This window comes from Cavia porcellus, unplaced genomic scaffold (genome assembly GCF_034190915.1).
Source record: "Cavia porcellus strain 051 isolate PalLab524CR breed Dunkin Hartley unplaced genomic scaffold, mCavPor4.1 scaffold_14, whole genome shotgun sequence".
NCBI lineage: Eukaryota > Metazoa > Chordata > Mammalia > Rodentia > Caviidae > Cavia > Cavia porcellus.
Genome location: NW_026947497.1, coordinates 46,053,793 through 46,068,778, shown reverse-complemented (window position 1 = coordinate 46,068,778; position 14,986 = coordinate 46,053,793). Strand labels below are relative to the sequence as shown.

At 37.9% G+C, this 14,986-nt stretch overlaps 1 protein-coding gene across 6 annotated transcripts in view; it reads right to left on the bottom strand.

Moving 5' to 3' along the window:
• Arfip1 (ADP ribosylation factor interacting protein 1) overlaps positions 1-14,986 on the bottom strand; it is a 103,565-nt gene that overhangs the window by 77,269 nt on the left and 11,310 nt on the right. For 3 of the 6 annotated variants that reach the window (XM_013160355.3, XM_063260855.1, XM_013160352.3), the window contains exon 2: positions 5,213-5,289. The exons of 2 other annotated variants lie outside the window; for them this stretch is intronic. In XM_013160355.3, coding sequence (XP_013015809.1) covers positions 5,213-5,287 — 75 coding nt within the window. In that variant the 5' untranslated portion in view covers positions 5,288-5,289. Of the gene's footprint in view, positions 1-5,212; positions 5,290-5,829; positions 5,952-14,986 lie in introns of all 6 variants that reach the window. One more of the 6 variants, XM_063260853.1, reaches the window with a different exon arrangement.

The following is a 14,986-nucleotide window of genomic DNA, read 5'->3' as shown; positions in this document are numbered from 1 at the left end:
TTTAAACTTTAGAAGTCACTTTAACTCTGTAACTTTCATTTTCCTTCTCATACAATGAAATTACTAAGCTCACTTATGATATACAGCTATTGTGACAATCAAGAGTGAAAGTCATGCAAGACATGAGGATGTTGCAATTAACTTCAGTTGCAGATGAACAGGGCAAACACTAGAGAAGACCCATCAGTACCAGCAGAGGTCTTTATAAAACTCCACAATCAAAACTGCTCAAAATTGATTGGTTCTATAATATGCAATATGTATTTAATGTGCGTGAAGATGGGGACAACTATTTGTAAGAAACTACAGACAATTAGATAAACAGTGAAGATCTCCAGTGGACTTGCTTTGAAATCTGTATTTCTTTTCTTTAAATTGTTTTAACTGTTTTGTTCTGTTTTGATATGTTTAATCTTACCCTCTTTGAGATACAAAACAAGTGTGTAGGACTGATAACCATATTACTGAGTTTTTGTTTGATCATTGAGAACTGTTTGCAGTGTCACTTTTTGAATGTCATTTTACATACTTTAATTTTGTAACCTTAACAGCTATTTCTAAGATGACAATATGTAACTTATCAACTAGCAATTTCTTACTGTTTATTTTTCTGTAATTTTGTATTATTTCTACCCTTTTTATCTCCATGTATTTTTTTGTTTCCTTTTTTTTAAATTAAAAAAAATGATCAAAAGCCTGAAACTTTCTGAATGCTGTCATAAATCCACAACAGAAAGCTAGGGGTGGCAGCACACACCGGTAATCAATCACAGCACTTGGGAGGCTGAGATAGGAGTATGGCTGGGAGTTCAAGGCCAGCATGTGCTACAAAGTAAGTTCAAGGCCAGCCTGAACTGCATAGGAAGACCCTGTCTCAAAAAAACAAACAGGGGCTGGGGATTTAGTTCAGCGGCATAAGCACCTGCCTTGCAAGCAGGCAGTCACGAATTCTATCCCTGGTACTGATAAAAAGGAAAAAGACAAAAAACAAAAACAAAAACAAAAAAAAACCCCAAAAAACCAAAACAGCAACAAAACAAATGGAGAGTTCTATGGCTGATACTATGTCTGAATTATAGTCAAAGCACAGATACACTAAAATTGTATAGAATTACTTTCTGGCCAGTTATGTAAGGTATATATGAAATATAAATGAATTTTGTGTTTAGTTTAGGTCCCAACCCCAAGAGACTTCCTTATGTAAATATTCCAAAATCCAAAAAATTCTGAAATCTAAAACACTTCTGGCCCCAAGCTTTCAGGAAAACTTGTCCTGTATTTATTAGCACAACTACAATCTGTACCTGATACTACGGCCACCCTATACCTTTGCATAACAGACCATGATCAAGACAGGATTGCCAAATAAACCAGCACTCTGGAGGCTGAAACAGGAGAATTGCTGTGAGCTCAAGGTCAGCCCCGGTTACACAGTGTGTTTAAGGCCAGCCTGAACAGCATAGCAAGACCCTGTCTCAAAAAACCAACCTACCAAACAAACAAACAAAAGGACAGGGCTAAGTGTCATTTTAGCCCTCCCCCTTTGTATCCTGGCAGTTTTACGGTTTTAATAAGCAGATGACTCAAGCCTACTACAAATGCAGAATAGAACAAGGGCAGTAAATTTAGGTAACTGTTGAACCTGGATGATAAGTATTCGGTTAACTTGTTTACTATTTTGCCTTTTTTATATTTAAGTGTTTTTAATATCTTTATTACTATCAGCACCAAACTTGTCTATTTTCATCTACTGCTACCCGAACACTGCATTTCAAACCTTTTCCAGCCTTCTCGCCTCCTGCTGAGCACCTGGCTCCTAATGCCGTGCTGGTCTCGGTCTAGGCTGCAGTTCGCCTTCCGCGGACTCCGCCCTGCCGCGCCCCCTGCCCTCTAAGCTGACCCTCAAGTCCTCCTGCTGTTGCTGCTCTCTTTTGCGGGTTCCTCTGTGCGGAAAGATGACTCTCCCACAGCATTTCGCTTTACACTAGCTCCCCGGGAGGGCCTTCCTTGACCAATCCAGGGAAACCAGCTCTCTCTGCACTCTTTGCCCCTTACAATGTTCAAAGCAGTAAACGCTATTGTACGTTGTAAAACTACACGAGTCTTCGACACAGCTGCCTCTGTCCCCAACACGTACGTATGATAAAAGCCAACTCCCAGTTTCCTGGACCTGGACTTTCTTCTTTCCATTCATTATGCTTCCTCAGGCGGCCCAGGAAGTCAAACTTCCTCATACAAGGTTCAGCTTGTCTGCTCTGTGCCTTTGCTCAGCGAGCCCCACTCACAGGCTCCAAGTCTACCCATGCCCAAGGCTCAGTTAACACTGCAATCACAACTTCCGGACTGACACTCCTCCGAACTGCCCCAACTACTAATCTATAGCTTTAAAGGCATTGTTATTCTGCATTTATTTATTTCCTCCACTAATCAATGCGCATTAAATGCAAAATCTGTACACAGTTTGCTTCTTTAGACTTTTGTGTTACACCAAAAAAGGCAAATACTTGAGTATTTTTCTTAAATATCAGAAATTGGTTGAGGTGGCATGCAACAAAGAATTCAAACTATAATCCCAACATAATAAATTCTTAACTTCTTTGTTTCTTGTTTTTAAAATCTTACCCAATTTCTTTAGCTTTATAAAATTATAAAAAAATTTTTTTCTTAGTTTCTTAAATTTACTCATTTGCAAATTTTCACTTGGGTTCAAAATCATAGCTGTTTTCCTTAGTAGCTGTTAGCCCTTCCAAGTTTCAGCTGCCTCATCGGTAAAACGGGAAAAAAGTTTCAGCTGACAGCAGGGTAATTCTAACATTAAATGGAATTTTTAAAGATATACATAAAATCTCATGCAATGCCAGCAGCTACTGGGCTCTCAGCAAATGGGGCTATTGTTTCTACTCGTAAGAAGAATCTGACGTGTGAACTATGAAAAACAGGCTTAAAACAGATCAATAATAGAAATTTTATTTATTTTTATTTCATCAATAAATAAAAATAAAAATCATACATATTAATAGGGTAGCATTTGATGTTGCAATACATATCTACTCTGCATTCCAAAAAGGGCACACAAATGCCTCCTCCTAGGCTGCCGTTAAGTATCTTGGCATCCACTGATAAGCCCCTCCCCCCACCTTCCCCTTCAGTCTCCCTCTACTCATGCTGTCATCCCCATTCCACATCTCACTCTCCACTTTTATGGGATCAGCCTGACCCTGTGCATGAGTGAAATCGTGTGGTGCACACCTTTCTGTGGTTGGCCTCCTCCAATAATGACCTTCAGTTCAACCCATGTTGTAAAATAAATGCTAGTTTATTCTATATAATATATAAACACACACGAATACACACACACACACACACACACACACACACACACACACACAAAGTCACAAAGATATAGTCACAAAGATACTCCCAACTTGTACTTTGGTTAACTATAAACTCCTGCAGTGATTTTCAACAGAGGCATAATTTTGCATATGCTCATGCACTTTATTATTATTATTACTATTACTATTATATCCCCTCGTCCCTGCATATTTGGGTATGTCTAAAATGAAGAGAATGCCCAACATGAATTTTATGCTAACTTACAGACAAATTTGAACACTATTATTTGGCAGTGGCTTCCTTCAGAGCAGTCACTGTACTTCACTCCCTCCTAGTCAGACATTTCTAGCTTAGCACCTATTACAGTAACATTCATAAACATGAAATTCAAAGTAGTTAAACTATAAACAGAATATTTGCATTTATGAATTATGAATCCCACACAGGCTAGACTGCCAGCCCTTTTTCTTTCTTTTTTTTTTTTGTCTTTTTGAGACAGGGTCTGGCTCTGCAGTTGAGGCTGGCTTTGAGCTCATTCTTTAGCACATTCTGGTCTCAAACTTGCACCAATCCTCCTGCCTCAGCCTTCCGAGTGCTGGGATTACAGGCCTGGCTGACTGCCAATCTTTCCTGTAGCTGACATGCAGCAGCTTCTGTCTGATCGTCTCTCATGGTACAGATTTAGACATCTAATCACAGATAATCAAATCCATGACCTACGATACAATATACACAACTCTCCAGTTTCTCAGTACAACATAACTATAGCACTGTTTTGTCAAAGGATAAACAGTCATCATAAAACACAAGAATTCTGAATTCCCCACATGTAATCCGTATTTACAAACACCTCTCATGTTTGACTTTTATACCAACACTAAAAACAGTTGAGCTCTAAATCCTACATTAAAACTGGTTGCAAAGATTCACAGTATCCTGCCTCAACTGAATAATGGATCTAGCCCTGTCGTCTTCTGACTTTACCAATTCCTCTAAAATCAGTCACAAACCTCTTTGAAGGCTAAATTAAATTTATTCAACTAAAAAAATGGAAAAAATAATAGTTGTTCTAGTTACTTAACTGAACTCTAGTGAATTATTCTAAAGCTCAGAGTAGGACAACACTAAAATACTACTTGGAAACCGGATGTGGTGGCACAGGCTGTCATCCCAGCACGCTGTGAGGCTGAGGTAGTTCTGCAGGTGCAAATGTGGTCTGGGCCTGCTCAACTAGAAAATAAAAGGGCCGGCTGCAGCTCAGTGCAAAGGCCCGGAGCCCAGTCTCCAGCACAAAACATGGAAGGGTGGAGGGTGGGCGGTTCCTCAGTAAATCCTTAAGAAACACACACATTTCTACATACACACACACACGTACATGTGCATAAATGTCACATTTCCCCAAACCACCTGATTAACTTGAATCAGTATAAAATCTTCCTGCTTGTTTTCGGTTCTTACTTGGTGGGGCTCAGAGTCCCCGGAAACTCTAACCAAGAGAAGATGAGACAGGAGGCTCCCCCTTGGGCGCAGCAGGCTAGGGAAGCCTGAAGGGCAGGACTGGCAGACCTTACAGGGACGGGGACGTGGCCGCACACTCAGCAGAAGCCCCTCTCTCAGCAGAGAGCTCAGCCTGGTCATGTTTCCAACTTCCGTAAACATAGTCTTTACGTTCATTTGTATGTGCCACGTAAGCTACCCTCTAAACGTTCAGCCGCCTAAGGCATGCTAACTCCCTCTCCCTTAGGAAGAACCTCGCCTCTAACCCTCTGCCTCTGACCCTTACACCAAGAGAAGAATGTACAGAGCAGCACATGTGCAGGCAGACTAAGCAGTCTGCAGTCTGGCTTCCTAAAGCGACAGAAACGCCACCAGTCACCTCAGCAGCAGACTTGACCTCTTCTGTGTCTGGAATGGAGGCGCCAAGGGCTGTCCCACTGCCGCAGTCAGACATACCTAAAAACGAATGTGTTGGGCACACATTAAGTAACTCGTCAAGAGGGCTGGGTCGGCCTGCTGACAGTTTTACCGCTACCCACAGTGCGACTAATTTATCTGTAGTCAGAATTTTCTTTTCAGAGCTATCTAGACTTTATGAATATCTATTAATCACAACAGGTAAAGAATTCTAAAAGCAAATAAAAATTCAGAAAAAACATTTGCACAGAATAATCAATAATTTGATAAAAATCATTTAGATATGAAGCAATTTAAAAAGACTAGACTATCATATGATTAGACATATAAAAATCAAAATATTAGTTATTTGTGGCTACACAAATCAAAGTCTGAAACCAAAATTCAGACCTCTTCCACTTTGGTGGGCAGCAGCCTTTACCACTGAAAACAATGTGCTCGGGGTGAATGGTTTGGGGGTAACAATGTGCAATGTATGTATCATTGCTGCCCCTGAATGATGTGCTTTGAAATTTTTAGGGCTTTTTTTTATCCTTGAAATAAAATGGATTTTATTTTTAAAAAAAATGTGCTACTCACTGTCAAAGAGAAACAGGATATACTCAGATTTCACTCAGTAACAGTTTAATGACCAACTTCTGCTACTGATTCATTCAATATCATTTGGAGAACATCAACTCTATATGAAGAACTGTTAGGCACTAAAGGCAAAGAAAAATAAAATGTAGTTCAGGGTCTAAAGGTACCCTCAATCTTACCACAGAGACAGACACACAAAGAATTATAAAATGCCATATTAAAAGCTATAAAGCAAAAATCCAAATTTTTACTCTTGAAGTACAGTGCTTACAAACAGAATATAATACCACATAAGAAATTAATAGATGACTAATTGCAAGTTACAGGATTGTTTTCAAATAGGAAATCTATTGGGGTTGGGGACTTAGCTCAGCGGCATAAGTGCCTGCCTTGCAAGCAGGCAGTTGTGAGTTCAATCCCCGGTACCGATAAAAAGGAAAAAGACAAAAAAAAAGGAAATCTATTAATACATAGTATATTTGTACACCTAAGGGGAAAAAGATCTCTGTACACACTGGGATAAGAATGTATTTGGCATCAGCACTTACTACAAATTAAACTCAAGGAAATAGGAATATAAGAGATATTTTCTCAACATGTGTGTGTGTTTTAGATCTACAACTATTATATTATTTAATAAAGAAAATAAGGATACATTTCAATAAGATCAGGTACAAGGGAACGATCTTTCCTACTATTTAACACTGTACTAGAAGTATTAACTAGTCTGACTAGTTAACAGAAATCAACTAAAGGAATAAAAGCTACAAAAGAAGTAAAACTATCTACATTTGCAGATATAGTACATTTAACAACCACAATTAACAAATGATAAAACTAATTCAAAAATAAAAGGTGTAAGAATAGACAGCCTTCATATACAAACACAACAGTCACGGGGACACACTAGCAGGAAAACCCCATTTACAATCAGCAACAAGGAAGAATAAATACTTAGGAACAAACCATGTGTAAAACCTGCATGTGAAAAATTGTAAACATCACTGAAAGACATTAAAGATTTGCACAAATGGAAAGTCATCCTTGTTCTTGGCTAGAATAATACCATTCCCTAAGAAAGCATCAGGTGATTTAAAAATGCATACATACAGCATTGTTCTTTAAAATTATAAATACCAAAAACAACCTATGTGTATATTTAGGAAGGTGACCAAATAAACAGCAGAACAGCTAAACTATGCCACTGTGTAAAGAAAAAAAGAGAATATAAGCTGGAGACATAGTGCAACAGCACAAGAGCCTTCCTGGCAGGCGCAAAGTCGTGAGTTCAGTCCTCAACAGAGACAGAGACAGAGACAGAGAGAGACAGAGAGAGAGACAGAGAGAGAGAGAGACAGAGAGAGAGAAGAGAGAGAATGTAAATGGAGAAAAAGAGAAGAGGGCAATGTTTATGATACGGGCGACTCTCAGGACATACAGCACCCCTCTTCCACTCACAGTTTAACTTCCTGTGGTCAATTATGGTCTGAAAATATTTAATGAAAAGTTCCAGATATACGTAATTCCTAAGTGTTACATGACATCCTGAACAGTGTGATGACGTTTCGGTCCATCTGCTCTGTCCTACAGCGATGCCAACCATCCCCTTGGTCACCACATACACACTGTATTTGCTGCCCACTCTGCAGCTATCTCCTACCCACTAGTCACTCAGTAGGCGTCTCTCTTGTCAGATTGTCTTCTGTGCTATCACAGTGCTAATGTTAAAAGAACCCTGACTTTATTTCGTTATGATCGCAAAGCACAAGAGTAGTAGGGCTAACAATTCAAATATACCAAGAATTCACAGTTCTTCCTTTATGTGAAAAGATGAATATCATAAGGAATTTTGAGAAAGAGACTACTTCATAAAATTTTCCCTGTAGTAGACTGTTATAATTACTCTGTACTATTAAGTTGTTACTGTAATTTATAACTAAAAAGAAAAAATACAGTACATACAGAGTTCAGTATTACCAAGATTCAGGTATCTTGGTAGTATCTTGAGGAATCTGGAATGTATTTCCCATAGAGAGGGGGACAACTGTACTGTTAGTTTTCAAAAATAAAGTACAGAAAACAGCTACACTACGCAAGCACAAAGTGGGACATTATGAAAACATGTTGCACTCACTGAAAGAAAAGCAGCACAGAAAAGGAAACCAGAAATAAAAGCAATGCGTCACCTGGAAGGGGAAGAGAGGCAGGTAAAGGGGGAGACGAAGCGAATGAGAGCAGGGTAGCAGGCCTACGGAGACAGTGAAATGCCTCTCAATGTATTTTTACTAATTCAGACTCTCAGAGCCATGGTGTTCTTCAATAGCCTTTTAAAAAATGGTTTTAAAATACCAAACAATTACAAACAACCAGGATATGATGAGGACTCAAAAGGGAAAAACACAAGAACGTGACTATTATACAGTAATTTTAGAAAGAAGACAAGAAAAGGAAATAAAACATACATCACAACTGGGTTTCTCACAGAGAAAGAAGGAATAAAAAACAAACTAGACATGCTAAAAGGAATCCTGTGGTGTAAGGCTAGAATCAGAGGTATCAGTATAAACAAGACCTGAATATATGTGGGACAGAAAAAGAACAGTAGAAAATCTGATTTAATTCTAATAAGATCTGTAGTTTGGTAACACTGTATCAGTATTAACTTCCACGCTAATTTCCTACTCTTGACAATTATTGCTATGGCAAGTGTTAGCATCAGGGAATGGCAGTAAGAAATATACAGGATATATACAGGATATTACTCTTGTGACTGTTCTACGAGTCTAAAATTAGAACAAAATAAAGTTTTTTAAAAAACATTAAGAAACAGTTCCAGGAAGATGGCAGAGCTGTAAACTGTAGTAAATCAGCCTCTCGGAGATTCAGAATCCAGACACTGGAAAATAAGCACCTGGAGAAGGATAGAGGAGTGGATGTCTGGGGCCCAGGAGGGCTGACGTGAAGGGAAACTGGAGCCCACAGAGAGACTGGCGACAGACCACACACAGAAACAGGAAGAGACTACCTGCATTTTCTCTCAGCCCTGGCTCCAGGCAGGAGGAAGTTCAAACCTGCAGAGACACGGTGACAGCAGGGGACCAAGCTGGCGAGAGTGACTGGGTAGGCGCCAGCCGCACCTGGACTCAAGAGCTTTGGGTCGGCTTCCAGGGTTAAAACTCCCACAGCCACTGAGTGAAGAACAGCCACGGGAGCTGGCCAGGGTTGGGGAGCCGGGGTGAGGCCGGAAAGAGACACCCCGAGAGCTCTACACCCCACCCCATGACCAGAGGCCAAGTTCAGCCTGAATTCCTGCGGATTTGTGGGTCTCAAACTGGCACACGGCCCTAATCCTACAGCCGGCTTGCTGAAATCATCCAGGCGGAGCTGGGAGGTGATGGCCTCCCGCGTCCACCACTGAGAACAGAGTCACAACTTGAATCACTCACTGCCACAAAACTGTGGAGGCCAAAAGATAACCACAGGCTTGAAATCACAGAGAAATTTCTTTTCTTTGCTTTTCCCCCTTTGCTGTTAGTTGTTCTTTTGTTGTGGCTGTTCCTTTTTTTTTCTTTTCTTTTTTAATTGCTTGTTTTTGGTTTTTTGTGTGTATGAACACTGTTTGGTTCATTTTTCTCCTTTTTCCTTCCTGTTTTTTTCATCAGTTTCCTAGGGCTTGGGAAATCTTTTGTCCAGCAGTGTTGTTTCTAATCTTTTTCTTCTTTTATTTCTCTTTTCCTTTAAACTTTTTCCCATTAAGTAAAACTGCTCTATTGAGCAGATATTTACTATATGTAATTTTCTGATTTGGCATAATTTTATTATAACTGTAAATCCTGTACCCAGGGTTAAAGGTGGCAAATTATTAGTCATCACAGTCTGCCATTTTCCAGTCTGTTTGATGCTACTGTTATTATTGATTGCACTATTTCAGCCAAGGTGACACAGTCGTTGTGATCAACTGTCCTTGTTTGTATGCCAATACCTAGCTTGTCTGAGGGTAGGGTCATAAACAATAAGTCCATTATCAAAGAATTGAGTGGTAGCCAAACAGATGGCAACATTTCATCCCTACAAACAGAATAGCAGAGTCCTGGGACAGACTCAAAGGCAAAAAGCCAGCTACATCTGGGAGGCATCTGTAAAAAGTAGTCATTTACTTAAGCGTTCTCGATACCAGTAATAAAGCTACCTACTAAAAGCAATTTACAAGCTTTGTTGCAAAAAAACAAATAAACAACAACATAGAAAATGAGAAAACACAAAAGCAAGCTGCAACCCAACACTGCCCAAGTTACCTAAGGTAAATCCAGGGGCCACAGAAGTGGAAGAAACCAAAAGCCACTCAGCTGAAATTTCTGAAATGGTAGTAACAGAAGTAACAAAACAGATGCATAACTCTCTTGAAAAAACCAAACCAGAGATAATTAAAGAAATAATTAACACAGACAATTAAAGAAATAATGACCATAATGAAGGAAATGGTAAAGGACGGTATACACAGATTTAAAAAAGAAAAGAGAGAGAGAGTATAAGCTCAAAAAAGACAGGGAAACCCTGAATGTATGCCACAAAACAGATTCAAATGGATAGCCAGGAGATTAAAAATTCTACTGAAAGTATACACAGCAAAAATCAACCAATGTGAAGACAGACTATCAAATCTAGAAGACAGATCTAAAAGATAGTGGTTGGGGATCATCAAATGCAAGACTTCTTAAAAATAGCAAGGGACCACAAAAAATTTTCAATCCAATATCTGCTAGATGATGTAAAAAAAAAAAAGAATAATATAAGAATAACTGAATCAATAAAAAATAAAATAGAATAAGGGACATAAAAACTTGTTCATGGAAGAGAAAAATTTTCAAACATGGAAAAGAGAATTTGATAGATAAGTGAGGCATATAGAACCTTAAATAGCCATGATCAGAAAAAATATACCAAAGCATATTTAATAATCAAGATTCCAGAGATTCAACAAAAGAGCAGGTTATTAAAAGTTGTTAGAGAAAAGAAACAAGTTACCTATAAGGAAAAACCCATTAGAACTACAGCAGACTCCAACACAAACCCTTAAGTTAAGGAGAGATTGGAATAAAGCATTTAAAGCCCTAAAATAAGACAATTTCCAAGCCAGATCGATGAACCCCACAAAATGATCTTTTAAAATTGATGGAGAAATAATATACTTCCACGCTAAAGAACACCTGAAGAAATTCATGACCACCAATCCACCACTCCAAAAGGTTCTGAAAGATATTCTAGAAAAAAGACACTAAAGATGGCAGTGCCAAGGATCTCAATAGAATGAATCCACCAAAAGGGAAAGAAAGAGAACCAACAACAAGAAAATAATAAAATGACAAGAGTAAGTCAATACCTATGGTTATAATCATCAGTGGAAATGTCAATTCACCAATCAAAAGAAAGTGATTGGCAGAATGAATCAAGAAACAAGCTCCAATAATATGCTGCACACAAAAAACACATTTAGCTCTAAAAGAAATTCACACACCAAGTCAAAGGATGGAAAACAATAGTCCATGACACAGGGACCTCCAAAGAAGCACGAATAGCTATACACTTGTGAATTTGAAGCCAAGGCTGATCAGAAAAGACAAAAGTCACTAGGAAATTGTTAAAAGAATAATCCAAGGGAAAGCAATAACGATCATAAATACATATATACACACTAAGTATCAGCATACCAAATTATATAAAACAAATACTAATGAATGTGAAAAATCAGATAAGCACTAATATAATTGTAATGGGAGACCTCAAAACTCCAGTCACAAATAGATTAACTATACAAGACAAAAAACAATAATAATCAATGAAGAAATATCAGAGCTGAACCACATCTCTGAACAAATGGACTTAGTAGCACTTCTTAGCAGCACTGGCAACCTTCTCCAAAACAGTCTACCTACTAACTCACAAAACATGCAAAGGATCTGAGATTAGCCCATAAATATTATCAGATCACAGTACAATGAAATTGGAAATCAATAGCAAAAGAAACCACGAAAATGACACACATAAAACATTAATGCTCTCTTAAACAATCAACTAGTCATAGAATAAATTAAAGAAGAAATTAGAATGTTTACAATTAAACAATAATGCCAATATAACATATCCAAAGTTACAGAAAGCAACGAAAGCAGTTTTATGAGATTTATAGTAGTGTATTCCCACATTAGAAAAACAGAACAAGCTCAAATAAATAATCTAATGCTGAACCTCAAGGTTCTGGAAAAAGCAGAGCAAGTTAAACCTAATACTCATATGAGGAAGTACATTGTAAAGATCAAAGCAGGAATTAGTACAACTGAGACTAAGAAAACAATACAAAGAATAAATGAATCAGAGTTCTTTCTTTGAAACAGTAAATAAACAAACCATTAGTCAACCTTTTCAAAGGAAGGAAGAAAGTAAGACAGATAGACAAAAAGATCCAAATCTACACGATTAGGAATGAAAGGCATGAAATCACAATGGATTCTGCAGAAATCCAAAAAATCATCAGCACTTACTTTGAGAACCTGCACGCTAATAAGATAAAAACTCAGAAGAAATGGACCAATTCATAGATACCTATGAATTACCAAAGCTCAATCAACTACAATAATCCAGTCATTATAACTGAAGTAGTAAAAACAAAACAAAACAATAAAAGGCTTAGGTCCTGATGAACCGCCACCGAATTCTATAATGCCACTATCCCTCAAACACTTTAACAAACTTGAAAGTTATTCCTGCAAGCAACAAAAACATTAACAAAGTGATTCCTAGAGGTAAACATCACCCTGATACACTGATACCAAGAAGTAAACAACCAAAAACAGAGAACTACAAGCCAACTTCTTAATGAATATAAATGCAAAAATCCTCAATAAGATACTGGCAAACAGAACACAGTAAATTTATCAAGATAATACACCAAGTAGTCATGAAGATAATGATCAAGTAGAATTCATCCCAGGGATGCAGGGATGGTTCAACATGCACAAATAAATGTAATAACACACCACAGTAACAGAACTATGGACAAAAACCACATGATCATCTCAATAGATGCAGGAAAACCATTTGACAAAGTCTTAACATCCATTCACTATGAAAACTCCATAGAAGACTGATATTGATGGTCTTTAAATCGCAATCCAGTAAAAGCCATCTAAGACAAACCAATAGCCAACATCATACTAAAAGGTCAAAAACGGAAAGCTTTCACTCTAAAATCAGGAACAACATAAGGATGCTCACTATCACCACTCCTATTCAATACAGTTCTGGAAACATAAGCCACAGCAATTAGACGGAAGAAAGAAGGAAAAGGACCAGCAATGGGAAAGGAAGAAGCTAAATATCGTTTGTGAATGACACGATATTCTACACAGAAGACCTCAAAACTCCACTAAAAGGTTCCTAAATTTAATAACCAATATCAATAACATAGCTGGACATCAAGTCAACATTCAAAAATCAATAGCATTCCTGAACACAAACGCACTACAATAGCAATTAGGGAAATAAAACTTTCACCACAGCATCAAGAAAAATGAAGTGTTTAAGAAATGACCTAGTGACAGATATATTGAAAACTACACTACTATGAAAAAGGAGATTGAAGGGGATATTAGAAAATGTAAAGGCATTCCCTGTCTTGGATTGGCAAAACAAGCATAGTGAAAATGGTCATACTTCCAAGACTGTAATACAGATTTAACGCAATTCTGATCAAAATACCAAAAGCACAACTCACAGAACTAAAGAAAATAATCCTAAAATTCATATGGAACCAGAACAGACCTAGAATAACAAAAGCAAGGAACCCTTCTCCATTGTTGGTAGGAGTAGAAATTGCTACACACAATTTATGGAAATCAGTATGGAGAATCCTCAAAAAAATGAAAAGAGGTTTCATTTGACTCAGCTGTGCTCCTACTAGATATCTTTCCAAAAGAGTTAATAGCATCATACCACAGTGATATATGCACACCCATGTTTACACCAGTACAATTTATAATAGCTAAATCTTGAAAGTAGCCCATATTCCCATCAACAGACAAATGAATTTAAAAAGTGGAATTTGTATACAATGGAGTACTACTCAGCCATAAAGAAGGATAAATTTGAATCATCTTCTTCAAGTAAATAGATGTACTTGAAAACCAAAATGTTAAATGAAATAAACCAGGCACACAAGTTTAACTATCATATTGTTTCCCTTGTGTGAGGTAACTCAGGAGCAGATGGGAGAACAGATATCAGGAAGTAGGAAGAACATTCAAATGAGAAGGAGAAGACCAGAAGGGGAGGAGGAAGGAAAGCAAGGAAAGGGGATTTTAAAAGAGAATGAAAGGGAAGAAATGGAGACAAAGCTTTTGTAAGCAGGGAAAGGAAGAACGGTTAAAGGGAGGGAAGGGACATGAGAAAAAAAGAATTCAAACAGTATAAGTATGGTGCAAATTCTCTATGATGAATGAGATCATTATGTATAGCAAATATATAGAAATAAAAATTTTTTAAAATAGAAATTTTGAGGATTTAGCTCAGTGGCTCAAGTGTTTGTCTGCTAAGTGCAAGGTTGTGTGTTCAATCTCCAGTACCCCCCAAAAAAAGAGAAAAAAAAAGGAAGAGGAGGGGGCCAGAGGTTTAGCTCAGCAACACAAGCGCCTGCCTGGCAAGCACAACATCATGAGTTTAAACCCCAGTACAAAAAAAAAAGAAAGAAAGGAAAAAGAAATTTTGAGCAAAGATAGAGGAATCACCCTAAACAGAAAGAGGAAATTTCTTTCACTGAGGTAAGAATGAACGTACTAGGGAAGTAGCAGGAAACTGTAGAGACAAAGAATAATGGAATGAAAGCAAGACGAGGCAATTCTCAGGTTGCTGGCCTTCAGCATCCCCATAACGTCACAGTTACCACCTGTTTCCTTATACTCAGCACTGGTCCCCATCATGAAAATACACCATTGTCATCCAGCTCTTGAAAAAACCAAGTAACTCCAGGCGGACAGGGAAACAAAACAAAACCACTGAGAACCGCAGAAATAGGTACTAACCCTAAGTTCATATTTTTAAGTATGGTGATCCATTTCACATTTATTTTCAACAGCAAGTTTGTTAACATAAATGGGAATGACAA